The sequence below is a fragment of the Acipenser ruthenus genome, chromosome 8 (assembly GCF_902713425.1).
Source record: "Acipenser ruthenus chromosome 8, fAciRut3.2 maternal haplotype, whole genome shotgun sequence".
Lineage (NCBI taxonomy): Eukaryota > Metazoa > Chordata > Actinopteri > Acipenseriformes > Acipenseridae > Acipenser > Acipenser ruthenus.
In genome coordinates this window covers 63,392,041-63,418,190 of record NC_081196.1, presented here as the reverse complement: position 1 = coordinate 63,418,190, position 26,150 = coordinate 63,392,041, and the positions used below count along the sequence as shown (strand labels likewise).

The window sequence follows — 26,150 nt, the reverse complement described above, 5'->3', positions numbered from 1 at the left end:
AACAGTGCTGTCATATGGGATTACCATTTCCTAACTTTGAGGACTGTGACTTTAGACACGATCCAGAACAGCAACCCGCAGTGTATGGGAGGGAGTGCTGTGATCTTGTGTATGCTGCTGTTTTCTTTTAGATAATAAACAGAAATGAAAACCTCATTATCAGCTGCTCACTATTTACTGCATATCCCTCCAACAGCACAGACTGCCAAGACTGGGAACACATTGAAGAATGCTATACTGGTCTTGGCAGTCACAATAGAACAGATTAAATGAAAAACAGTCATTGTGCATTTGTAATTAAAAGTAGTATAATTGGGGTCCCAGAGCACTGAATGTATTTCTTGTTCAATCTGTCGCATGTGAAGATGGGGTGCTTATCTACTCAGGAATATATTCAGCAAGCAACGGACAGCGCTTTCACCACACCCCATTGATATCATCACCTGTGAACTGCTGATTGCTACCTTATAGATAACCTGAAGGACTTTTGTATGCAATTGATAACACTTGGTACAGCGTTCAATAGTGATGTTGTTTATTAAATATACAAGGTGATCTTCACATTATACTGAAAAAGAGAATACACTCTTTGTAATGTAACTGTATTAACAGTTAAAAGAAATTGTAGCAATTGTGCATATTGCATTGATGGGTTGAATATTATTATTATTATTATTATTATTATTATTATTATTATTATTATTTTGCATTTTATTTAGTGAAGTTAATAAGGGGGGAAGGGTAATGCAGATGGGGTCTTGGGGTCTTAAAGGCAATAGGTTAATGACACATGTACACCGTACACCTTCAAAGCACCTGCAAACTACAGAACAATATCAAAACAAAGAACATACTGAAGAACATGCACAACTAGCAAACATTATTCAAAAGGAAGAGTGGGTAGAAAGAACATTGTAACCCTACACAATAAATAAGAATCAATATATTGGCACCTGCTCAAGACCAGTCTTTTTAAAAATCACATTCCAGGTTTTTATAAAATGTAGTGTGTGATTCATGAAGCACTTCCATCAATTGCATGTCACTAAATATACCTGAACACTTGCAAGCTACTAAGAAATGGTATGTAATCCTTTCTCATCTGCCTGAAATCAATGCTCTTATATGCTGGCAGTCTAACCCCCCAATCCATGTGAATATTATCAGCTCTCGGACTGTCAAAGCCAGGCCTGTCTCTGTCAGGGTACATGGTTAGGTGCAGGCACTCCAAAAAGGCCTCGTTATGCCTTTCAAAGTGGTATACATTGCATTTGAATTTCTGGTTGTTGAATACACATTAGTTATTGCAGTGTAGGTGTGTATATGTCTGATTTATCTAGGTATATCCAAGTCAGGTAGAGTCACTTGTGATGAAAGTTAAATCACTCTCTTTAACCTTGATTCCTCTCAACACTACAGCAAACAACTTGAACACATAATGATACAGAGAGAGTATGTTTTGCAGTGCCTGGTATTATTACAACAGCATCATGCTGGGGTAGCTGTGTGGTTCTTGCACAACATAATTATGTTTTTTTTTTTTTCTTCAAACAAGGAACTGATACAGGAAACACATTATTTAGGCAACATTGTTATTAGTCCTCCTGTTAATACAGTGTGGAGTAGTGGTTAGGGCTCTGGACTCTTGACCAGAGGGTCGTGGGTTCAATCACAGGTGGCAGACACTGCTGCTGTACCCTTGAGCAAGGTACTTTACCTAGATTGCTCCAGTAAAAAAACCCAGCTGTATAAATGGGTAATTGTATGTAGAAATAATGTGTAAAATAATAATGTAATTGTATGTAAAAAATAATGTGATATCTTGTAACAATTGTAAGTCGTCCTGGATAAGAGCATCTGCTAAAAAATTAATAATACAATTCAACACTTAGTAACAAAAATGTTTTTTATGTACATACTATAATAAACTATTTGTATTAGGAAGAAAAGCTGTAGTCTATTGCTAGCATTGATTTTTTTATATATTTGCAGGACTTGTTGCAAAATGTACACATTTCTTGCAAAGCAGTGCACATAGTGGTCCATAAGATGTGTGCATCCATCATCACATGCAATAAAATATGCTTTCCCCTGTAATATTTGTCACTCGACTGTGGTCTGAATATAGTAGACTCAACCATAGATACTGTATTACATTAACATAGAACAGGTCTGATTCCACCATAGATATTATACTTTCATGGATTCGTTTCGCCCGTTCCCTCCCCTTGTGACGCTTTATTACGCACGCCCCCTCGCGCAGTGACGTCACGGCCTGCTGGCAGCAGATCGGCAGATTGTTGTGGAGCGGATGCTGTCCTTGTGGTAGGAGTGTGAGATGTGGAGCAAGCGAAGGTGAAAATTATTGTACATATCCCAGCTCTTAACTCGACCTTCACCAGGTAAGACATATTTAGTTATTTCGTAAATGTTTTTATTTTATTTTATTTTTTAAAGCCGGCGTTTTGTGTTTTACTATTTAGCCGGACTGGCGAGAGGAGAAAGAGGTGGGCGATTATTTTTTATTAGTTTTTTTTTTTTAAATGTCTGTTTTCTGGTTCTATTCTGTGTGTGTGTGTCGGTGTGTAGGGAAATTATATTATTGCTCCAAGGTGCAAGGCAGCACATAGCTGTATTTAACGATGTGCTACTGTATGGAGTTGCCTCACGGGTCATCGACGATTTAGCAGTAATTTCTATCTAGTGTGGTTCGTAAATAGAATAACAAGTGTTCTATTTATTTCGGCACAATCTTTTTTTTTTTTAATTTGTTTTATTTCCCTGGTGTCGAGAACGAGTTAAGCACAGTGACATGAAGATACGGTGCTGGTTACACAGGGTGCGCTTCCAGTTTTATTTCCGTGTCACCCACACCAGCAGATTGGGCGCCCGTATGGCGTGATCAGTGTCCGACAGAAAGCAGCTATCAAGTTAATTATACAGTATACTGGCAATGCAACATAACATGGTGATATTACTGGTGGAGCTACCGATTGAATTTAACACTGTGACGGGCTGTGCTTGCTGTGTTGTAATGCATTCGTGATGCGTACCTACCTACTGTACGCAGTAACGTGCATAACGCGTTCTTAACGCCCAGTTGTTTTCTTTGGTGTTTCTTCATTACATTTAGTTAAGTGGATTAATGTATCTATACTTAAAGTTACTGTCAATACAAAAGCATATGGTTGCTTTGTTTTAAGTATTTAAATCTCTTTATCTGAGGACCTGTACCCCGATATAAAGACGCCCTGTCAGTACCGTTTTGTGCCTGCTGTTGGTCTCTCACATTACTTACTGTAATAATAATAATAATAATAATAATAATAATAATAATGCTATGCGCCAGTGAATTACACTAATACTGGGCTAGTTTTAAATCTCAGCCTGAACATGGACTGGTAGAATTAGCAGTGCAAAGTTATTGAATGAAACTTTGATTTGCAGAGGCGACAGAGACAGAGAGAGATCCAGAGGACAGACAGGACAGCAGCAGTAATGAACTAGGAAAAAACAGTGGTGCCCTTCAGTGTCAGCATGAGAAACTCAGATTCAGTCTTAGTCCAAGTAATGGAAGCAAAGGGTTATGAAGCAGTTGCAATAACTTGCCAGAACGGTAAGGGATATTTTAGCTTAGCTGTTACACCTAAAGTCACTGCAGCCACAGACACTGTTACTGGTAGAGGGTCAAAGATGAGCTCCCTTAGAAATGATGTATTGTCAAATAAAGCATATCTTTTGTTGTTCCTGTTGAAATTGTTCTGTTATGCGAAAAAGTAAAATATTGGGTACCATGTTTACCTTTTGAATGTTTTTGTGTGATTTTGAATAAAGTTTGGGAGAAAAACAAACAAAACCCCTCACTGCCCATCCATGCCTGCTCTAAATGTGATTGTGTTCATTTCAAGAACGGTTACTGTGGCAACCACAGCAACACGCTCCCTGTCAACCTGAAGAGTGACAGCAGTGTCAGCAGATTCCCATCTACTCACATTGATTTTCCATGAAATGCAACAGATTCCCTGAAATCATGAAACAAAAGGCAAACAGTTCTGTTGTGGTCTAGGTACTTTATGTGGGAGTGTAACTTTTTTTTTTCTTTTTGTATCCAGTGTGATGAGAATAAACACATTTAAAATCAATTCTGGCACAAATATTTTTAACCCAATTTTAAAAAAGTGATGACCCAATTACAATAGAGGCCTCATTAGCAGCCTTGATTCACTAAGGGTTTCAGCTTGCTTTACAAACTACAAAACCAAACTCGGGAGCCCGTCTTTTACATACCCCTCCCCACAGAGAGCATCATCAGCCTTTCATGTGCGACAGTGCTTTTGTAAAGACCACGTTGGTTTGTAAACGGGAAGGTTGCACAGCTAATGGTTGCTGTGATGTGCAAATGTTGCTCTGATGACTGATAATGTAACTAAACTGATTTTTCCCCCCAGTAAATAGTAACACATTTCTGAACCTCTAGATTTTAACAGGCTAAAAACAGGTAACAAATGGAAGTTGTTTAACTTTTTCAGTTTCAATTGGCGTTGCAGTGAGTAATGGACCAGTGACATAAGCTTGATGGTCCCCGTGGACTGTAGTTCACACTGTGCCACCACCATCACACAGTTCAGGACACTGATCACCATTCTAGGCAGTCTCCCAAAGGATTGTATGGACATGGGAACAACTGCTTCCTCACCCCCGAGGGGTGCGCTTTACAGGGTTGAAGTGTGTCAGGCAGCGAGTGTAGGGAAGCTGCACCTGTAATGAGTCACACAATAAAAAGTATTTTTCACTGGGTAATCGTGCACACGTTGAAGGAGTGCTTTTATCAGCATTGTTTCCTGCTGTACCTCTTTAACATTGATGTGCCCTGCTTTACTGTGCTGTGCACCTTTTTGTTCTTTGTGTGGTCATTCAGGATGTGAAATATTTCAAACACAACCACAGATAAACTATACTTGTATCTTTTTTGGAAGGCATATAGTCTGAATGGAGCTAAATATTTGAGTGAGGTTCCAGTTATTAGCTAGTGATAGTGAGAAAATTGATTCTAAAATAACCTTGTTTATTAGTGCTATTGTTTTTATATGTCACAGAAAGGTATAGCATGTCAACTAAGTGACATTTACTGTGTCAAAGAAAAGTCAAGCTTGTCAACACTAAATGTCTGTTTCCTTCTTAAAACAGTTAACTTTCATAATTCTCTAGACCATTTTAGGACCTTTTTATGATTTAAACAAGACGACAGTCCGTACTACAGCCATTCAGGGTCTTTGCTTCTCATCTCTGCCTTGGTTCCCATGAGCCCTTCATCAGGTGCAGTCAAGTGAAAGCACAGAAGGAAATAGTTGCATGCAGTCTATCTCCGTGGTGTAGACGAGTGGTTTTTTGCACAAGTCTGACACAAAGCTTGGTTGGAGTCCAGCATGACGGTTAATCTCATTTACGCAATTACTCACTCTCCCCACCAAAACATGATCTTAGTAAACATTCTCAAAGGATATTGCCCAGATGTGACATTTTCAATAATAAAGCAGTAATTCCTGACAGGCTGCTATTAAAATAGTCTTATCATATCCAGTAGTCTGTCTTTTTTATGGTATCAGTACATCCCAGAAGTATTTGTTTTGCTGATATTTTTTCAGGCTAACGGTGTATTCCTTATGTGTTCCAGGCTCTCTAGTTGCTCTCCCCCCCTGTCTATCTCCAACACAGAAGCTCTTCTGTCGGATCATCAATGTAACGGATTCTAACAGCACTTCAGCATTAAACATGGGCCAGGATCGGGGGAAGTATGACTTCTACATTGGGCTGACGTTGGCCATCAGCTCCAGCATTTTTATTGGAGGCAGCTTCATCTTAAAAAAGAAAGGGCTCCTTCGCTTGGCTAAGAAGGGCTCCATGAGAGCAGGTAACTTGCAAACACTTTAACATGCTACTAGCAGCACTGTACTTGTGCAGCATTCAACACACACAAACAGCATTTAAGAAGGTCCTTATGTTTAATTTACATAAACCACACTGGAGCTGAGTATTGAGTAATACACTAGGTCATCAGTCAAACAAACAGTCTCCCAAGTGCCATACCCGCTCATACTGCAGTTAGGTGTGATTATTATTATCATTGGACTACAGAACGTGTAGCTTTGTAAAGAAACGTGTTCTGATGGGCACATACTTGTAACAAATGAAGAGTGGGTAAACAAGTGTGGCTTATGTCTGTAGTTAAGTTGTATAGCAAAACAAACATTCCTCTCACTGGATGTGCCTGTTTGTGGAGGTTGCTGCACAACTCAGGATCCAGCATAGTTTACCATTAGGGCAGAGCCTACTTTGTAAATGGTGTGTGACTGTAATTATTGACTGAATTAGTGTCCCCAGCATTCCCTTTTTTAGAAGAGGGCTTTGACACCTCTCATGGGCTTTTGTTACGTGGCACTGCTTTTGCAATCAATACCTTAAGGGCACTTTGCCTGGAACTTCATTATGTTAGTTTACTGCTACATGCCTTGCTATTAAAACACAACACTCCCTTGAGATCAGCGGTGCCCTTCAGAAGATGACAATGCGAAAAGGATGTGTGTGTGTCTTTTTAAAAGTAAAATAAACCCCGAAGAGGCATGGTTTACTTGGAAAAATACTGGAGAAGGTGACTCCCCATCCCCCACCCCCCACCTGTGGAAGATATAATTCATACCATCAAACACGTTTTATTCATCTGTAAAACCTTATAAAGGCAGGATGAACTGAAGGCAAAGACAAGGATGGGGAGGAAGTCTTTTTGAACCTGCTGTACTGGCTTAAATAAGTTTGATTTTTAAAGGTATTGGTAATGATACAGGTACATTTTAAATAGGTGTGATTTTTAAAGGTATTGGAAATGATACAGGTACATTTTAAATAGGTGTGATTTTTAAAGGTATTGGAAATGATACAGGTACATTTTAAATAGGTGTGATTTTTAAAGGTATTGGAAATGATACAGGTACATTTTAAATAGGTGTGATTTTTAAAGGTATTGGAAATGATACAGGTACATTTTAAATAGGTGTGATTTTTAAAGGTATTGGAAATGATACAGGTACATTTTAAATAGGTGTGATTTTTAAAGGTATTGGAAATGATACAGGTACATTTTAAATAGGTGTGATTTTTAAAGGTATTGGAAATGATACAGGTACATTTTAAATAGGTGTGATTTTTAAAGGTATTGGAAATGATACAGGTACATTTTAAATAGGTGTGATTTTTAAAGGTATTGGAAATGATACAGGTACATTTTTAAATAGGTGTGATTTTTAAAGGTATTGGAAATGATACAGGTACATTTTAAATAGGTGTGATTTTTAAAGGTATTGGAAATGATACAGGTACATTTTAAATAGGTGTGATTTTTAAAGGTATTGGTAATGATACAGGTACATTTGAAATAGGTGTGATTTTTAAAGGTATTGGAAATGATACAGGTACATTTTTAAATAGGTGTGATTTTTAAAGGTATTGGAAATGATACAGGTACATTTTAAATAGGTGTGATTTTTAAAGGTATTGGAAATGATACAGGTACATTTTAAATAGGTGTGATTTTTAAAGGTATTGGAAATCATACAGGTACATTTTAAATAGGTGTGATTTTTAAAGGTATTGGAAATGATACAGGTACATTTTAAAGCAAATTCCAAGGAGTCTAATTAAGCATGCTCAATGTTCTCACCTCAGTTTATACATACTCCAGTAAAAACTTTCAACTGTCCAAGAAAAAGACCTTCAGAGTGAGTGTGTCTTACAGTTTTAGAGGTCAGATAATACACGTGAAGTCTCAACTGGGCTCTTTAAGATCAGGAAGTGTACAATGTTGTTCGGTGTTGTCTGTTTGCCTGCAGTAGTTCCGGCTCGTTATTCCCTTGAGCTCTTGTGTTGCGTGCAAAAAACATCAAGCCCTGAAATAGAATTTTTAAATGTTCTCTCAGCGATTATGAGACTAGGTGGGGATCCTTTTCAGTGGACCGTTGCACCTATATGGCAGGCTGCCATTTGTATAATACTAAGTAAACATTTGCATAATAAAAACTGGAAAGTCTTTGTCTTATCGAGATCATAATACATCAACAGGATGACAGGTGCTGTGCTAAGCCATAGAGCATTAAAACAAACTATAACAACAAGGAATCAGGGCTAGAGCATTAAAACAAACTGTAACAACAAGGAATGGAGGCTAGAGCATTAAAACAAACTGTAACAACAAGGAATGGAGGCTAGAGCATTAAAACAAACTATAACAACAAGGAATGGAGGCTAGAGCATTAAAACAAACTGTAACAACAAGGAATGGAGGCTAGAGCATTAAAACAAACTATAACAACAAGGAATCAGGGCTAGAGCATTAAAACAAACTGTAACAACAAGGAATGGAGGCTAGAGCATTAAAACAAACTGTAACAACAAGGAATGGAGGCTAGAGCATTAAAACAAACTATAACAACAAGGAATGGAGGCTAGAGCATTAAAACAAACTAACAACAAGGAATGGAGGCTAGAGCATTAAAACAAACTATAACAACAAGGAATGGAGGCTGGAGCATTAAAACAAACTATAACAACAAGGAATGGAGGCTAGAGCATTAAAACAAACTATAACAACAAGGAATGGAGGCTAGAGCATTAAAACAAACTATAACAACAAGGAAAGGAGGCTAGAGCATTAAAACAAACTATAACAACAAGGAATGGAGGCTAGAGCATTAAAACAAACTATAACAACAAGGAATGGAGGCTAGAGCATTAAAACACTAACAACAAGGAATGGAGGCTAGAGCATTAAAACAAACTATAACAACAAGGAATGGAGGCTAGAGCATTAAAACAAACTATAACAACAAGGAATGGAGGCTAGAGCATTAAAACACTATAACAACAAGGAATGGAGGCTAGAGCATTAAAACAAACTATAACAACAAGGAATGGAGGCTAGAGCATTAAAACAAACTATAACAACAAGGAATGGAGGCTAGAGCATTAAAACAAACTATAACAACAAGGAATGGAGGCTAGAGCATTAAAACAAACTATAACAACAAGGAATGGAGGCTAGAGCATTAAAACAAACTGTAACAACAAGGAATGGAGGCTAGAGCATTAAAACAAACTGTAACAACAAGGAATGGAGGCTAGAGCATTAAAACAAACTATAACAGAACAAGGAATGGAGGCTAGAGCATTAAAACAAACTATAACAACAAGGAATGGAGGCTAGAGCATTAAAACAAACTATAACAGAACAAGGAATGGAGGCTAGAGCATTAAAACAAACTATAACAACAAGGAATGGAGGCTAGAGCATTAAAACAAACTATAACAACAAGGAATGGAGGCTAGAGCATTAAAACAAACTATAACAACAAGGAATGGAGGCTGGAGCATTAAAACAAACTATAACAACAAGGAATGGAGGCTAGAGCATTAAAACAAACTATAACAACAAGGAATGGAGGCTAGAGCATTAAAACAAACTATAACAACAAGGAATGGAGGCTAGAGCATTAAAACAAACTATAACAACAAGGAATGGAGGCTAGAGCATTAAAACAAACTATAACAACAAGGAATGGAGGCTAGAGCATTAAAACAAACTATAACAGAACAAGGAATGGAGGCTAGAGCATTAAAACAAACTATAACAACAAGGAATGGAGGCTAGAGCATTAAAACAAACTGTAACAACAAGGAATGGAGGCTAGAGCATTAAAACAAACTGTAACAACAAGGAATGGAGGCTAGAGCATTAAAACAAACTATAACAACAAGGAATGGAGGCTAGAGCATTAAAACAAACTGTAACAACAAGGAATGGAGGCTAGAGCATTAAAACAAACTATAACAGAACAAGGAATGGAGGCTAGAGCATTAAAACAAACTATAACAACAAGGAATGGAGGCTAGAGCATTAAAACAAACTATAACAACAAGGAATGGAGGCTAGAGCATTAAAACAAACTATAACAGAACAAGGAATGGAGGCTAGAGCATTAAAACAAACTGTAACAACAAGGAATGGAGGCTAGAGCATTAAAACAAACTAACAGAACAAGGAATTGGGGGCTAGTGATTTAGATGCACCTTCAACAGAAACACCTAACCATGTTTGTGCTTTTTGAGCTGCAGAGCATCCTACTGGTTCAGATAGCAACAACAGGATGCCTACCGTATTTTAGGATGCCTGTCATATTCTAGTGTTTATTACTTGTTTTACCTCAGAATCTGTGACTGAGTGTTTGAATTTGAGCATGTACATTTTGTTCACAGAGTTGCTGTCGGTGTTCTAAATAAAATTTAAAGTGTTTTTTTTTTTTTGTTTTACTTTTTGTTAATATACAGTAAAACTTTCTTCTTGTGGCTTTCTTCTTGTGATTGTTATCAGGTCAAGGAGGTCATGCTTATCTTAAAGAATGGCTTTGGTGGGCTGGATTGTTATCAAGTAAGTAATCAAATAGATGCAGGTTAACACATGGAGTACATGTTGTCAAAAAGACATGACAAGGAAGCCTTGAAAAACTGTGTAATATTAAACTACCATGAATCTCCAACAAAAGACGAGGGGTCTCTAGGTTGGGAATTGTGCCTACAAGTGAAGACCAAAAATGTATTCATTTCAATTGGGATCTATTTTTAAATGCGAGGGCCATCTTAAACAACAAACAACCTTTAAATGAGAATGTAAAGATTGTACAAGTAGGTCTGCAATAGGTTCGATACGCAGGGGCAAATCGAAACATTATGGCAGCCCCATTGAAAGGGAAACAGCTTGCATAGTATCAGTGTTATTATCACTTCTGCACAACATTCCCATGTTGCAGACGCAGAGTCTTTTGTTGGAGGTTAATGGCAGTTGAATCTTTAACAGTATCGTTTGCAAGTAATTGTTTATTACTATTTTGTATTCCTTTGTAAACAAAGTTCATCTCTCTTATAATCACAGGTAGAAAGATACAGCGTTGTGTAGCTTTCTGCACCAGAACTCAAATTCGAGGTGCATTCATTTTTATTAGCACTCAGTTACATAGTGAACATGTATGGCTGTATATTGCCACAGTGCTTGAATTAGCAAAGATCTGATCACATTCTCTTTTTCAGTGCTGTTCACACTTCAGCTTGTCTCCTGTGTAATTTCCTGTGTTAAGTGGTGTTTTTTGTCATTTCAGTGGGTGTTGGGGAAGCAGCTAATTTTGCTGCATATGCTTTTGCACCAGCCACATTAGTTACTCCTCTGGGAGCACTCAGTGTTCTTGTGAGGTAAGTTTGTTATCTTACAGCTTCAGTGATGTCCTACTTGTTTCCATTTTTCTCGTGTATTATTAGTATAAGACGATTGTTCCTGCCCAACAGCACACGACCAGTAATCCTCATTTAATGACTTCAGCATTCCCTGTTAAACAGAAGCATATACATTTACTGTCTTTGAGTTGCATCCAGTGTATATGCATGATATTTGGGTGTATTAATGTACTGTCAGGGACAGAGATGTTCAATATATAGCACTTTTTAGACCAGGACCAGGGTGTGTATCTCAAAACAAGGCTAACATTTTCAGCAAATAGCACAGTTTTCATCAGTGTGTGTGTGTGCAGTTCTTTAGATTAGAGGGCTCCACTTCACAGTTTAAAGGTACACTCTTCATTACAAGCTGTGGTGCTCTTTCTTATGGTTTTTTTTTTTTTTTTTAGTGCCATTTTGTCTTCATACTTCCTTACTGAGAGACTGAATCTTCATGGCAAGATTGGCTGTTTGCTGAGTGTTCTGGGATCCACTGTAATGGTTATCCATGCTCCTCAAGAGGAAGAGGTGGAACACTTGGAAGAAATGTCAAGTAAACTGCTGGATCCAGGTAAAGGAGAGCACTGCAGAAATCATGCACCATCTTCAGAAATGTAGTCAGCTGCTGCCCCCACTAATCTTATACTTTACTGACAAAGCATTCTCTTGTCACATTCAACAAGGCCCAGAACAAGTAACAGTTTGTTTTAAATTTAGATTCATTACATTTACAGTTCAATAAAAACAGTTTCACATCAGTAAATTCACTGATAAGTCAGAAGGGTTTCAATACATACAGAAAACTAACCAACTAATCTGTGTGTTTTCATAATGCAAATACAAGAACCACAGAAACAATCCCAGTGTTAAACCAGTGGACACTACACAAGGCAAACCACAAGCAGCACACCAATGCACAAAGCAGTCAGAATGCTGGAAGCACAAAAGATTACATCACATGTCAAGCAATTCAGAAAAATACAAGCCCCGGAAATCAACTATCCCTATCAATAGAGAGTCACTGCCACTGCATGCTTTCCACAAATACAAAAACCACAATGCAGTCCACAAAGGAAAAAGAGAAGATCAGACCTGAACATTTAGGCCACAGCATTCCTGTCCTGGGTCCCTTTAAAGAGCTCTGTGTAAATCCCTGAGAGCACGTGCTTCTCTTCTTGCGTGTTGCATTCCTCTCCTCAGTGCTTTTTAAAGAGCTCTGTGTAAATCCCTGAGAGCATGTGCTTCTCTTCTTGCGTGTTGCATTCCTCTCCTCAGTGCTTTTTAAAGAGCTCTGTGTAAATCCCTGAGAGCACATGCTTCTCTTCTTGCGTGTTGCATTCCTCTCCTCAGTGCTTTTTAAAGAGCTCTGTGTAAATCCCTGAGAGCATGTGCTTCTCTTCTTGCGTGTTGCATTCCTCTCCTCAGTGCTTTTTAAAGAGCTCTGTGTAAATCCCTGAGAGCACGTGCTTCTCTTCTTGCGTGTTGCATTCCTCTCCTCAGTGCTTTTTAAAGAGCTCTGTGTAAATCCCTGAGAGCACATGCTTCTCTTCTTGCGTGTTGCATTCCTCTCCTCAGTGCTTTTTAAAGAGCTCTGTGTAAATCCCTGAGAGCATGTGCTTCTCTTGTTGCGTGTTGCATTCCTCTCCTCAGTGCTTTTTAAAGAGCTCTGTGTAAATCCCTGAGAGCACGTGCTTCTCTTCTTGCATGTTGCATTCCTCTCCTCAGTGCTTTTTAAAAGCTCTGTGTAAATCCCTGAGAGCACGTGCTGCTCTTCTTGCGTGTTGCATTCCTCTCCTCGGTGCTTTTTAAAGAGCTCTGTGTAAATCCCTGAGAGCACATGCTTCTCTTTTTGCTTGTATTTTTTTTTTGTATTGTACTTTTTCCCCCCGATGGTAACTGATGGTAGTTTTTCCCCATAACTGAAATATAGCAGCAAAGGGTAAGTTGTTGTTCACGGCACTGGGTGTTGCCATCTTTTGAACCTTGATCCAGGATGTCCAGCCTACTTGCAGGGCTCGAACCCATGTTTTATATGTGGACCAATCAGAAGTCCTTTTCTCAGGACAAAAAAACAAGATTGACAGGTGGGATTTAAGGGAACACCTGCCATTACAGACAGTCACTTCCACATCCAAGTACAGTGTTTAGTTACAAATGTGATGTAGTAAAAACAAAACTTTAAGAAAATCCAGTGTTGCACCCCATGTTTATATAGTGTTTCTAGCACAGAACCTAGCATAATGTAGCATCTGTTGGTAGTTGATGCTGCCACAGTAAACAATATTAAAACACACACACACACACATTATTTATATATATATATATAATATATATGTGTGTGTGCGTGTGTATTTTAGGTGTTGACTGTATAATGCATGCAGTTCTTTTAAATAGTGTATTTTTGTTTCGTTCACAGGTTTTTTGGTGTTTGCCACCTTAGTTGTCATTGTGGCACTGATCCTCATTTTTATAGTGGGACCTCGTCACGGACAAACCAATATCCTGGTTTATATAACCATCTGCTCTGTGATCGGCGCGCTCTCTGTGTCCTGTGTGAAGGGACTAGGCATCACTATAAAGGGACTGTTTGCAGGGGAACATGTGTTCAGGCATCCATTGTCATGGATCTTAATAGTGAGCCTTATAACTTGCGTAAGCACTCAGATCAACTACCTGAACAAGGCTTTGGATATCTTCAACACTTCACTGGTGACTCCCATTTACTACGTGTTCTTCACAACCTCTGTGTTGTCGTGCTCGGCCATTCTTTTTAAAGAGTGGCAACACATGGGCACTGATGACATCATTGGCACTTTCAGCGGTTTCCTTACTATAATTGTGGGCATCTTTTTGCTTCATGCTTTTAAAGATGTCAACTTGACCCTAGCTAATCTCCATGTGTCTGTACGGAAAGATGAGCGAGCCGCTGCCAATGGAGTGGCGTCCCACAGCACATATGAAATGTTTGAGAATGAAATAACGAACCAGACACAGGACGGCAGCTTTGATCTGCACTCTGACAATGTCTCAAGAAGAAACGGCACTGTGGCAGTATTATAAAGCAATACAAGTCTCCTACCCAGTGTAATGTTGCCAAGAACAACTAGCATCTCAAGTTTCCTGAAATGGAGGCTTTACATTCGTTTGAAACAAAGACAATCCGTTTCTTTTTTGTATTTTCATTATGTGTGAATGGGATGGACCAATCAGTTGTAATGACATGTATTTGCCTTATCTGTCATGTGGTTTGGCTTCTTTTTTTTTTTAACTTAAATACTGCTTGATGGTTAAGTTTAATCATACTACCATGAAACATTGTAAATATACTTTAATTTGTTTTGTATTCTTTCTGTCGAGTCGTATCTACATGCACTGTAACTGGATCAAAGATCGTTTACTTAAGGGTCTGCTTTAACTTTATAATAAATCCACTACTTTACAGGAACATGATTTTAATAGTATGGAATGTACAGAAAGGTCTGTGTGACAACAGTACATTCAATATTTAAAAAGGTCTTATCAATATATGAAAGTAAATATTTAATGGAGTATTTTCTTAATGTCATCATTACTAGTTTCTTTAGATTTGTTTTCTCATGTGAACCATGGACTGACAGTTTTGTTTAATTTATAGGCTAGTGTATTGCTGGGCTCAGCATTTTAATGTGGCTTTAGGTGATGTAAACAATAAGACCCCGACAGGACGGGTGGTTTTGGGCGTAATGAGGCCTTACAGCCCCTGGAAGGTCTGGCATTTCCAAATGCCATCCATCCTGGAGGGTCTCATTGCACTTAAAAAATAGGCAATTGTTACAAAAGAAAAAAAAAAAAAAGCAGAAACAAGTTTTGTGGTTTAAAACTTGAACAGAAAAGTTTTCTTTTTTTTTATAATCCTGATGACTAGTTTGCTCAAGGATATCTGTCCAGGTGAAAAGGCACATGCTGGTACTTTTTATTTCCTGGTCATCGATTGAAAGTTAATGCACCTGCCAAGGGTACTAGCCAATGAGAAAGCCCATTTTCAATGTGATTTTAAAGCACTTCACTCAGTTGCTCAAAACTCTTCCAGTGGGATCTGCGGATACTTGGTGCTTTATTTCAAGTCAATCATGTTTAATGAATGGCAGTGATGTGGGTTTGAACATGGAGGTCCAGGATGCTATCCCATGCACAGCACTGACTTCGTGCCTGCAGTTTTTGCAGTAAATAATGACATTGTACTGTGAGTTCTTGCTGTTTGTGTCACTTCTGAACCTTAAATAGAACCGCGTTTAACAAGAAGTGGGGTGAAACTACTGTACATTACCTTCAGAGGCCACAATGAGTAATTCTGATCCATGAAGCCACAATTACATAGCCAGTGTGTTTGTAATATTGCAGTGAATCAAAACAAAAAAGGAAGCAAGATTCACTGTTTTTAATGAAATCAAATGTAGTTATAAGATGTCAAATACAAAAAAGTCATAGGCAATAAATGGTTAACATACAATTGAAAAAGTATAATTGGTTAAACTCCATAATTCTGATTGTTAAATGATCAATAAGGTTTTTAAATAATTCAAGCATGCAATTTATCATTACGAAAACAAAGTATTTCCTACAGACCAACCCACATTTTTTTTTTTTAAAGTTATTTTCAGCTGATTAAATACATTTTTAGCAACCACTGCATTCCCTTACCCAGTCACAAGTTCAAATACAAGGTATAAAACATACAAAAATAACTATGGTAGTATAGTAAAAAAAAAAACCCAACACACTACCAATTTAAGGCTTAAACAACAAATTATGGGGACATTTAGAGTTAATATGATTTTGAAAACATTTAATAAGGCACAAGCGTGTACAGGACGTTGGAAAGATCTGATTGCTGTCAAGGACAGTTAATTTGTTTTTCCATCTCATAAGGAGGGAGGCACAGTGTCTATATTCCATTTAATAAAGATCTGATTGCTGTCAAGGACAGTTAATTTGTTTTTCCATCTCATAAGGAGGGAGGCACAGTGTCTATACTCCATTTAATAAAGATCTGATTGCTGTCAAGGACAGTTAATTTGTTTTTCCATCTCATAAGGAGGGAGGCACAGTGTCTATATTCCATTTAATAAAGATCTGATTGCTGTCAAGGACAGTTAATTTGTTTTTCCATCTCATAAGGAGGGAGGCACAGTGTCTATATTCCATTTAATAAAGATCTGATTGATGTCAAGGACAGTTAATTTGTTTTTCCATCTCATAAGGAGGGAGGCACAGTGTCTATATTCCATTTAATAAAGATCTGATTGATGTCAAGGACAGTTAATTTGTTTTTCCATCTCATAAGGAGGGAGGCACAGTGTCTATACTCCATTTAATAAAGATCTGATTGATGTCAAGGACAGTTAATTTGTTTTTCCATCTCATAAGGAGGGAGGCACAGTGTCTATATTCCATTTAATAAAGATCTGATTGATGTCAAGGACAGTTAATTTGTTTTTCCATCTCATAAGGAGGGAGGCACAGTGTCTATATTCCATTTAATAAAGATCTGATTGATGTCAAGGACAGTTAATTTGTTTTTCCATCTCATAAGGAGGGAGGCACAGTGTCTATATTCCATTTAATAAAGATCTGATTGCTGTCAAGGACAGTTAATTTGTTTTTCCATCTCATAAGGAGGGAGGCACAGTGTCTATATTCCATTTAATAAAGATCTGATTGATGTCAAGGACAGTTAATTTGTTTTTCCATCTCATAAGGAGGGAGGCACAGTGTCTATATTCCATTTAATAAAGATCTGATTGATGTCAAGGACAGTTAATTTGTTTTTCCATCTCATAAGGAGGGAGGCACAGTGTCTATACTCCACTTAATTGCTAGCCAGTGACTGATGGATCGGTGGCTGGAAACAGCGGACATGCTCCACCGGCATGCTCTCTCCATCCCCATGCTCCACCGGCATGCTCTCTCCATCCCCAGACTTCAGGTACTTGCCTAGTACAGCAAAGATCTCATCATTGATCACCTGGAACTTCCGGATCCTGTCCACCATCTTCTTCAGAGGCTGGAAAGTCCAAACGAACAAAAGGCAGCAGCTGTTATTTGAGCAGGTGAAAATGACTTGCAGCATGCTCACGATTAACAGCACTCCACTGAGCAGGGGACTGAACACAACCTTCTGCTGTTCAATTAGAATGGGTTGTGTTGATGGTGAAATCAGCAAAAAGCTCTTAACAAAAGGGGACCTGCTACAAAGACAAACAACTAGGGGACTGCAGTCAGCAGAGGATCTACTACAAAGAAACAATTAGGGGACAGTCAGCAGGGTGCAGTTTAGTATGCTTTCAAACCCACGCCAAAAGGCCTTTCTATTAAAAATAAAACTGATGTGGATTGATTCATCCTGTTAATTTGTTTTTTTTTGTAATGTGCACGCTTAAAGCATTTAAAAAATCTGTCATCAAAATGCTAGGGACAAGTAAATACATATTGTCTTTTAAAAGCACCCTACACTTACCTTTGATCCACTTTGAGTCGGTTATGCTGTACTTGCACCTGTGTAACTCTGTCCAAAGTTCAATGTGCAACCAATAGAGCCCCCCAGCACCAACTTTTATCAAACAAATCGATCAGCAGAGTACTGCGTCACACCAGAACTAAATCGCCACTGGGGCAAAACATAACACCTGCATCTACTGTCAAGTGCAGCGCTGAATACAGGAGCCAGCCGCCCGCCCCATGTGCAGAGATTAAGAAACATGCTGCGGTACAGAACACACACCACACTCTTGATGACCTCGTCCTTGCCGTCGTGCTTCTGAACCTTCAGCAGGTGGTAGCAGAAGTCCAGCACGTCAAAGCGCCTCTGCTGCCCCAGCAGGGCAATGATCATACAGCCGGCCCAGTGCAGTCCATCTCCGAAGCATTGCCTGGAGAGAAGGGAGCGCGTTCAGACGGAGCAGCATCCCCCCCACCCACATCATTATATGCTATCAACGTTACTTAAACACAGTGTTTTATAAATGCAGCTTGTATTATTGTATTGCTTATTATCGGGCAGGAGAGAGACAAGGGCTGGAAAAGTAGTCTAGCCATTCCAGCTTTCAGTATGACGTGTAGAGCACTTACTCCACTGTGAACTCGTGGGCCCCCACGGGGATGCAGTACACAAACTGCATGGCGCTCCACAGCCTGTGGAACTCCACGCACTCGTCCACGTGCATCACGCCATTGCTGGGCAGGGGGCCGCGCCAGATATCATCATCCAGGAAGTTTCGCACTCTGGTCAAGATCACCTCAAACATGGACAGACCACAGCACAGCCTCTCTTTGGTCAGCAGGTCTCCCTCCCTTGCAATAGCAATTTGCTGTGTCAGAATAAACAGCAAGAACGGTTTTAGCTACAGAAAGAGCTTCATACACCAATATCATGATATCAACTTACAGAATGCATGTGCATGAGTGTATGTTCTGATCTGCAATGAAAATGTTCTATTATACAGACAGATTAAGAGAGATTATGTCAGAAGTAAAAGACTTGTCTAAGTTTAGTAATTAGGGAAGCAAATATGAAGGACATAGGGAGTCCTTCAGATCCATAATCTTTTGGAGATAACCTAAGGGTTCAAAGCATTTTTTAAATGCACTGTTAAATGCTGGAGACACCATGCAGATGTTTTGCTGTTGAAGGGAAGTAGGGTTAATATGACTGGGAGAAAGCTGTGGCTCTTATATTAATACATGACGATGAAGCTAAAGCTGCATTAGTGAAACAAACCTGTGGGGTGCCCAGACGCTCGATCAGGGGCACCAGATGAAGTGGTGTGTATTTTGCTTCCAGGCGTTTCATTTTGGCATCAAGGCGTTCACCTTCTGCACAGGAGGAGGAGGAAACACACATTGAGGTACAGTGAGGCAGAGCTACAACTATCTGTGCGAGTGACAGAGACCTGCAGGCCAGCCCTTACCTTTCACATGGATCCTGGGCAGGATGTTCTGGAACGGGGCTGCGTGGAGCAGGTCACACACCTCCTCCTGGGACTGGAAACAAGGAAACAAAATGAGACGCACAGTGTTTTATTAAAGTTCTTTACTGACACAGCTGGGCACACTGATCACAGGATTTATTAGAGTTTTTTTGTTGTTGTGAGGAAAACAAAACTGGTAAACTGCATTTGATTTCATTTATGGTACCGTTTTAAAGACTTTAGAACCATGAGTATTGTATTATGGTGCTGTATCCTTGTATTATTCACCAGATTGAGGTGAAGAGTTTGAACATTTTCAGAGTTACTGACATTTCAGACTTCCGAATAGCCTCTATTCCCAAGGTGTGCATAACTCTGAGGTCCTGTATTAGAGCTGTGTAGTGCTACCACTTCTCAACACAAGAGGGAACCTGCACTGTGCTTTCCCTTGCAACACACACACACTGCTTTTTGCCAGAATGCCACTTTTTTTTTTTTAAATGAAATTTCCTGTAGCAATTACTATGAAGAAATTTCCTTTAACAATTACTATGTAGGCATGCACCGTATGGGGTACACACCGTATGCGCGTACGCACAGTATGGGGTACGCACCGCGTGGGGGTACGCACCGCGTGGGGGTACGCACAGCATGGCTCCATATCCCTATCACTGGGGATATGCGTCCGCTCTGGGGTAATAAAGGGCAGGAAATTGGATTTGAAAACTCTAAGAAAGGAAATTGTTTCTATCAGTTATACAAGTTTATATACATCATCGTTTAGATCATCAGAAAGTCATCTTTCTTCCAGGTTTTTATTGCCATTTATTTTGCCTCAGGACTGCTGAGAATAATGTTTTCTTTCATCTCAAAGAGATGGAGAGAAGAGAAAAAATCTTTTCACGAGGTTTGCAGAATTCAAACTCATTGTGAAGAGTGAATCTCAGAAAAAGAACTCACAGCTCCTGTGCTGTTGCAAACCATTATTATTATATTCAGAAACGCTGTAACACACACACACACACACTGACACTGACAAACACACATATACACACATACACTGACACACACAATTCATATGCAAGAAACCCCTGGACTTGTTCCACTTTCAGCTCCACAGGCTGTCATCTGGTGGAAAAAGGTCAGCAAGACGGAGAGTAAAACAAAAGAAATTCCAGAGAGACATCGGGGCTGATCAGCGGCAGTGTGGATATGAAATAGAGAAATTCACTGTGAAGTCCCAATTCTTAAATCTGCTAGGCCATACAAAATGATTAAAGTCTGCTCCACCCCCTACCTCATTTAAGAGAAACACCCACATAAAACGCCAACAGGGACTTCTTTGGAATGCTTTTAGAAAGGGTATCCTGAATAAGCAACCCAAAGATCATCAGAATATGCAAAATCCTGAACAGTATAAAACAAACGTCTGCAGATCACGTCCTTTGAGATGATTACCTCAACTGCAACATCGCTCTTCTCAGTTTGGGCTCATCCAGGACCCTCTGTGTGTCGAGCGATCAAGCTCCTCGAGTAGTATTTATGGGACATGCTGTACATACAGTACCAAGATCACAAGGACCCCTAGCATTTCACTATTTAAAACGGGTGTGAAAGACAGTAAGGAGGGTCCAATGCCACATATATACTGAACAAGAGATACGCTGCTCTTTTCTTTCCACAACACGAAAGGCTTATCTGCTCTGTTAATATCAATCACTCTTTGCTTCACCGAAGCATTTTATGTCCAATTCATTCTTTGTGACGGTCTTTCCAGGGGGGCAGATAGCGTACTGCAAGGTGCGCTGGGCTCTGATCCCTGACCCCCCAGGTTACACACACAGCCCCGAGTCCAAGCCAGTCACAATGCTGCGATCCCTGCTGATGCCATCTGTTTTATTCTCTAATACAATGCTGCTCTTACATCCCAGGAGTCGTCCTCACTGAAACAGTTTGATTGCAACGAATGGTTTATGCTGCTGTAATCCAGCCGTGGGTTTGTATTGGTTTACAGGTTCGGAATGGTATTTGTGATGAGGTTCATTCCATTAACCAGGGATTCTATCAAACTGTCTTCATTGTATTTTGATTCCCTGTCGGTTTCCATGAAGCACCCATTGCCGTGTAATATGTAGTTCCCTGTGAAAATACCCATTTCTGAAAGAATAGTGTAAATATACTTGTTATTTTAGCACTTAAATATATACAGCAATGTTTTACTGAGCGATCTGAAACAGATCTGTCTGGTTTCTGTTGAGCTTTTCAAACTGGATCTGCTACAGACACACTTGCAATTGTTAAATCTGCAGTGAACGGGCAGGATTGCAGGGTTTCATTTGACTTTTGGTGACGTGTCGGTAGTTGTCGTGTGTCTTGTATTAGCTGTTATGTCTATATGGTTTCTCGGCAGGGTCACCATTGTAAAGGAGGACTTGTTCTCAACTGGTTTCTTACCTGCTTCAGTGAAAGGGATTGATTGATTGATTGATTGATTGATTGATTGATTGATTACATACCAGGCACTGCTCCATGAGGAGGCAGAACAGCATGGCATTGCCCACTTCTCGGAGGTTCTGGAAGCACACAGTCTTCAGCTCTGCATACTCCACTATGTCCTTCAGCTGGTGATGGAAGAACTCCAGGATGCCTGCATGGAAACAGACACACATGGACAACATCAGGTACACTTCAGTGTGGGAGCTTTAGCGTCTAGACACAAACAAAACACTGCCGCACATACAGCACCAATGCAGGGTTTTTTGTAGTTTTCAAGCGAATACTAAATGTATTCAGTTGGAATTATAGCACAGATGTGTCAGTCCAATTGATGTAAACAATCAAAATGCTGCTGTGTATGGAACATCATTTCAAAATGAAAACAAAAAATGAACACAACTCGCCAACTCTCCTCTCGTTTCTCAAAGATGAGTTTGAAGCCAATCATCTCCCTGACTGTAATGATGAGAACGAAGAGGAACTGAAGCAGATGGGAGCGTGGGACCAGCAGAGCGGAGACAAGCTCATCATGAGAGTATAACCATTATCTTCATTGTCCTTTACAGGGCGAGCCTTGTATATTAAACATGAAGTAAAAACCACTTCATCTCAGGACAGTGAAGCTTGCCGTTCAGGTCTCCCGTCGGAAAAGGAGCAACAGTCATAACTCGCACGGGGTAAACTTAAGCAAATTCGAATAATGAATTAAAAACGTGATTCCTGGCATGAAGGCATCATTTGCTGTACTATACTATACTTTTCAACTCTCATACACCGAGACGTTTCTTCCTCCTTTTCTCACACACAGAAGCTGTAAACCTCACAATTATCGGCATGTGCACAAGCTACCCTGCAGCGTCTGCACTTCTTAATAGGAGCTGCTCATCCACTCCAGATACATGTTGATGTCATACACTGGCACTTCCACAAGCATAAGTGAAAGACACTACACCATTAATACTAAATGACAAAGACACAATCCACAGTGTTAAAAATGAGGACCAGGACCTGTTCATTGGGTCCCCTTGAGGAACGAGCCACCTGGAACCTGCTTCAGTCAGTTTGCTCTTCAAAGACCGAATGAACTCAATGAAATCTCTCATCTGCTTGCATTGAACTCCGACGGGTTTCATACCCAAAGACAAGTACATTTAATAGGAACATAGAAATAAGACCAGACATAAACTACGAGTGAGGTGGCACATTTTATTACCTTAAATAAAGCCTTGATTTTAAGAAAATGATTCTGAAATTCATTCCGACAGAGGTGACACCTCAACACCTTTAACACAAGGATGATTATTATTATTTGTTTATTTAGCAGACACCTTTATCCAAGGCGACTTAGAGAGACTAGGGTGTGTGAACTATGCATCAGCTGCAGAGTCACTTACAATTACGTCTCACCCGAAAGACGGAGCACAAGGAGATTAAGTGACTTGCTCAGGGTCACACAATGAGTCAGTGGCTGTGGTGGGATTTGAACTAGGGACCTCCTGGTTACAAGCCCTTTTCTTTAACCACTGGACCACACAGCCTCCTATGTGTCAACTCTGGTATGAACTAGCCAATCAGAAACTTCCTCTAGCCTCCTTTGTTCCAAAACCACATAAAACAAGGGCTTTAGCAGCGCTCACTCACCTGGAGAGCCGTACTCATGCCTGGGGAGTCTGCAGATTTTGGGCATCACTTCCATTAGAGTCCTCACATACTGGAGAATGGTCCCTTGCAGCTGCAGAGGGAGAGAAGTACAGTACAGTTTAGTGGCACTGATGGATTCAGAACCACAGCTTTCATGGTATCCTTAGTTCAGGAACATACAGCGTCATGCAATTAACCTGTTGCCCGATTTAAATCAAATCGGGCATTCAAATCAGACACATTTATAAAAGCAGGTGACCATTCATTCAAATATCATGACCACATATGATATAACTTTCTAAAGTCTCCCTTAACAGGGTACATAAGAACCTTTTTATTTTATTGTTCCCATGTGTTGCTACGACTGTTTATGTAAGGTGTGTGTATTGCTTACATTTTTTTTTTTTTTTTAATTTTGACCACTTTTTTAAACTTAAATTGTATTCCCTGCCTCAAGATGGCCTCACATCTACCTGCATGGACCTCTCCGAACTACATTTCCCAACATCCTCCTGCTCACATATGTAACTGAGATGGACTTACCAGTGAGCAAGAAGATAATGGGAAATGTAGTTCTGAGGTGTCCATGCAGGTAAATGGGAAGCCATCTTGAGGCAGGGAATGCAATTTAAAAAGTTTAGAAAAGTGTTCAAAAAAAAAAAAAAAAAAAAAGAAATGAAAACAATACACACACCTTACATAAACAGATGTAGCAACACATGGGAACATGCAACACAATAAAATAAAAAGGTCCTTATGTACTCTAACTTGGGGAGCACCAAAACATGCTCTTACTACTTTCATCGTGATCCCGTCCCAGTATACTCAATAATGCCGTTCAACCACAGCAGTGCAGACACGACCTGGCGTGGGTCTCAGATATGATATCACCTCCAACACTGCAGTGCCAGGGCCCCACAGCGCAGACACGACCTGGCTATGAGGTCTCAGATATGATATCACCTCCAACACTGCAGTGCCAGGGCCCCACAGAGCAGATACGACCTGGCTATGAGGTCTCAGATATGATATCACCTCCAACACTGCAGTGCCAGGGCCCCACAGAGCAGACACGACCTGGCGTGGGTCTCAGATATGATATCACCTCCAACACTGCAGTGCCAGGGCCCCACAGCGCAGACACGACCTGGCTATGAGGTCTCAGATATGATATCACCTCCAACACTGCAGTGCCAGGGCCCCACAGCGCAGACACGACCTGGCTATAAGGTCTCAGATATGATATCACCTCCAACACTGCAGTGCCAGGGCCCCACAGAGCAGACACGACCTGGCTATGAGGTTTCAGATATGATATCACCTCCAACACTGCAGTGCCAGGGCCCCACAGAGCAGACACGACCTGGCTATGAGGTCTCAGATATGATATCACCTCCAACACTGCAGTGCCAGGGCCCCACAGAGCAGACACGACCTGGCTATGAGGTCTCAGATATGATATCACCTCCAACACTGCAGTGCCAGGGCCCCACAGAGCAGACACGACCTGGCTATGAGGTTTCAGATATGATATCACCTCCAACACTGCAGTGCCAGGGCCCCACAGAGCAGACACGACCTGGCTATGAGGTCTCAGATATGATATCACCTCCAGCACTGCAGTGCCAGGGCCCCACAGAGCAGACACGACCTGGCTATGAGGTCTCAGATATGATATCACCTCCAACACTGCAATGCCAGGGTCCCACAGAGCAGACACGACCTGGCTATGAGGTCTCAGATGGGACAGCACCTGCATCATGCTGGAGCAGTGCCTGCAGCATCATCCCCCCCACGTACTGAGCAGGGCAGGATCAGACAGCAAGGCAGGATGTTCTTCACCTACCAGACTCTTGACAACCTTGAGCAGCTCCTCCATCACCACGGCGATGCCCTGGTATCCCAGGAGTCTGCAGATTGCCTTGAAGTGAGGCGGGCCCACAAAGTTCCTGTAGAAGCTGTAAATGCTGCTGTATGCCAAATTGAGTGCCTAGAAAAAGATAAAAAGGGTCATTAAGAAAGATGCAATTACTAATGGAAATGCACTGCCTCATTGTTTTGAAAAACAGACAAAATGCTGAGTAGGGCGAGTCAGTACAGGGTTTTGTGGTTCAGGTCCAACATTACTGGATTGACTCTGTTCTGTTATTCTGCACCACAAATATCATCATTACAGCACACAGTGCTTAACACTGTGTGTGTGTTCCTATGAAGCTCACTCACTGTCACTCACCATCATGACAGGCAGCCTGCATTTTTATTTTTCTACAACAAAGACAAAGGAAACGAACAAACAGTTCTGAGCTAGATAGTGACATCATCTTATCTTATTAATTCATCCTATGTTTTTAAATGAAATGAACTGTGCACTGCATGACTAACCCACGCAATATAAACTCCAATTCCTTCCAGATAACTGTACTTCTACACACACAGAGCGAGAGCAAGAGCACAAGGTCATAAAATATTGAAACTGTTGGTATTGCTGCATGATGTTAATAATAAATCATGTATATTTTAGCACCTCTGAAACTTCTAAAACAGACTTCCTACTGATTCCGAGAGACTACCCAGGACCTGATTATCATCTGAATCAACAATGAATATTCAATTGTTTGATTTGTTTTTTGATGCTTTTAAGAATTAAGCTTCAGGTTTAGAACAGTTTTATTTGCAGATATAAAGAAAGCGCTTGTGTTCATGTTTTATTTTTTATGTTTTAATCGTTGAGGATTAGTATACTGAAGAAACAAATGC

The 26,150-nt window shown here is 40.1% G+C and overlaps 2 protein-coding genes across 2 annotated transcripts in view; one reads left to right on the top strand and one right to left on the bottom strand.

Annotated features, from left to right (window-relative positions):
• Positions 1 to 2,256: 2,256 nt before the first annotated feature.
• On the top strand, positions 2,257 to 14,859 carry LOC117407148 (magnesium transporter NIPA2-like). Its single transcript, XM_034922781.2, has 6 exons — positions 2,257 to 2,402; positions 5,675 to 5,911; positions 10,418 to 10,474; positions 11,199 to 11,289; positions 11,721 to 11,881; positions 13,727 to 14,859. Exons 2-6 carry the CDS (start codon positions 5,773 to 5,775, stop codon positions 14,368 to 14,370), a joined length of 1,092 nt encoding a protein of 363 aa, XP_034778672.1. The 5' UTR covers positions 2,257 to 2,402; positions 5,675 to 5,772; the 3' UTR covers positions 14,371 to 14,859.
• An 853-nt stretch (positions 14,860 to 15,712) lies between these two features.
• LOC117407146 (cytoplasmic FMR1-interacting protein 1 homolog) overlaps positions 15,713 to 26,150 on the bottom strand; it is a 55,506-nt gene continuing 45,068 nt past the window's right edge. The window contains exons 24-31 of the mRNA XM_059029464.1: positions 25,240 to 25,383; positions 23,394 to 23,484; positions 21,773 to 21,903; positions 19,257 to 19,329; positions 19,067 to 19,161; positions 18,418 to 18,656; positions 18,071 to 18,218; positions 15,713 to 17,353 (exon numbers count right to left, since the gene is read on the bottom strand). Coding sequence (XP_058885447.1) covers positions 17,159 to 17,353; positions 18,071 to 18,218; positions 18,418 to 18,656; positions 19,067 to 19,161; positions 19,257 to 19,329; positions 21,773 to 21,903; positions 23,394 to 23,484; positions 25,240 to 25,383 — 1,116 coding nt within the window. The 3' untranslated portion in view covers positions 15,713 to 17,158. The remainder of the gene's footprint in view (positions 17,354 to 18,070; positions 18,219 to 18,417; positions 18,657 to 19,066; positions 19,162 to 19,256; positions 19,330 to 21,772; positions 21,904 to 23,393; positions 23,485 to 25,239; positions 25,384 to 26,150) is intronic.

Excerpts from the sequence above, each read along its gene's own strand:
- LOC117407148 (XM_034922781.2), top strand. The coding sequence starts at position 5,773 with ATGGGCCAGGATCGGGGGAAGTATGACTTCTACATTGGGCTGACGTTG. Across the intron at positions 5,912-10,417 it reads GAAGGGCTCCATGAGAGCAG|GTCAAGGAGGTCATGCTTAT; the intron begins GTAACTTGCAAA and ends GATTGTTATCAG. Across the intron at positions 11,290-11,720 it reads GCACTCAGTGTTCTTGTGAG|TGCCATTTTGTCTTCATACT; the intron begins GTAAGTTTGTTA and ends TTTTTTTTTTAG.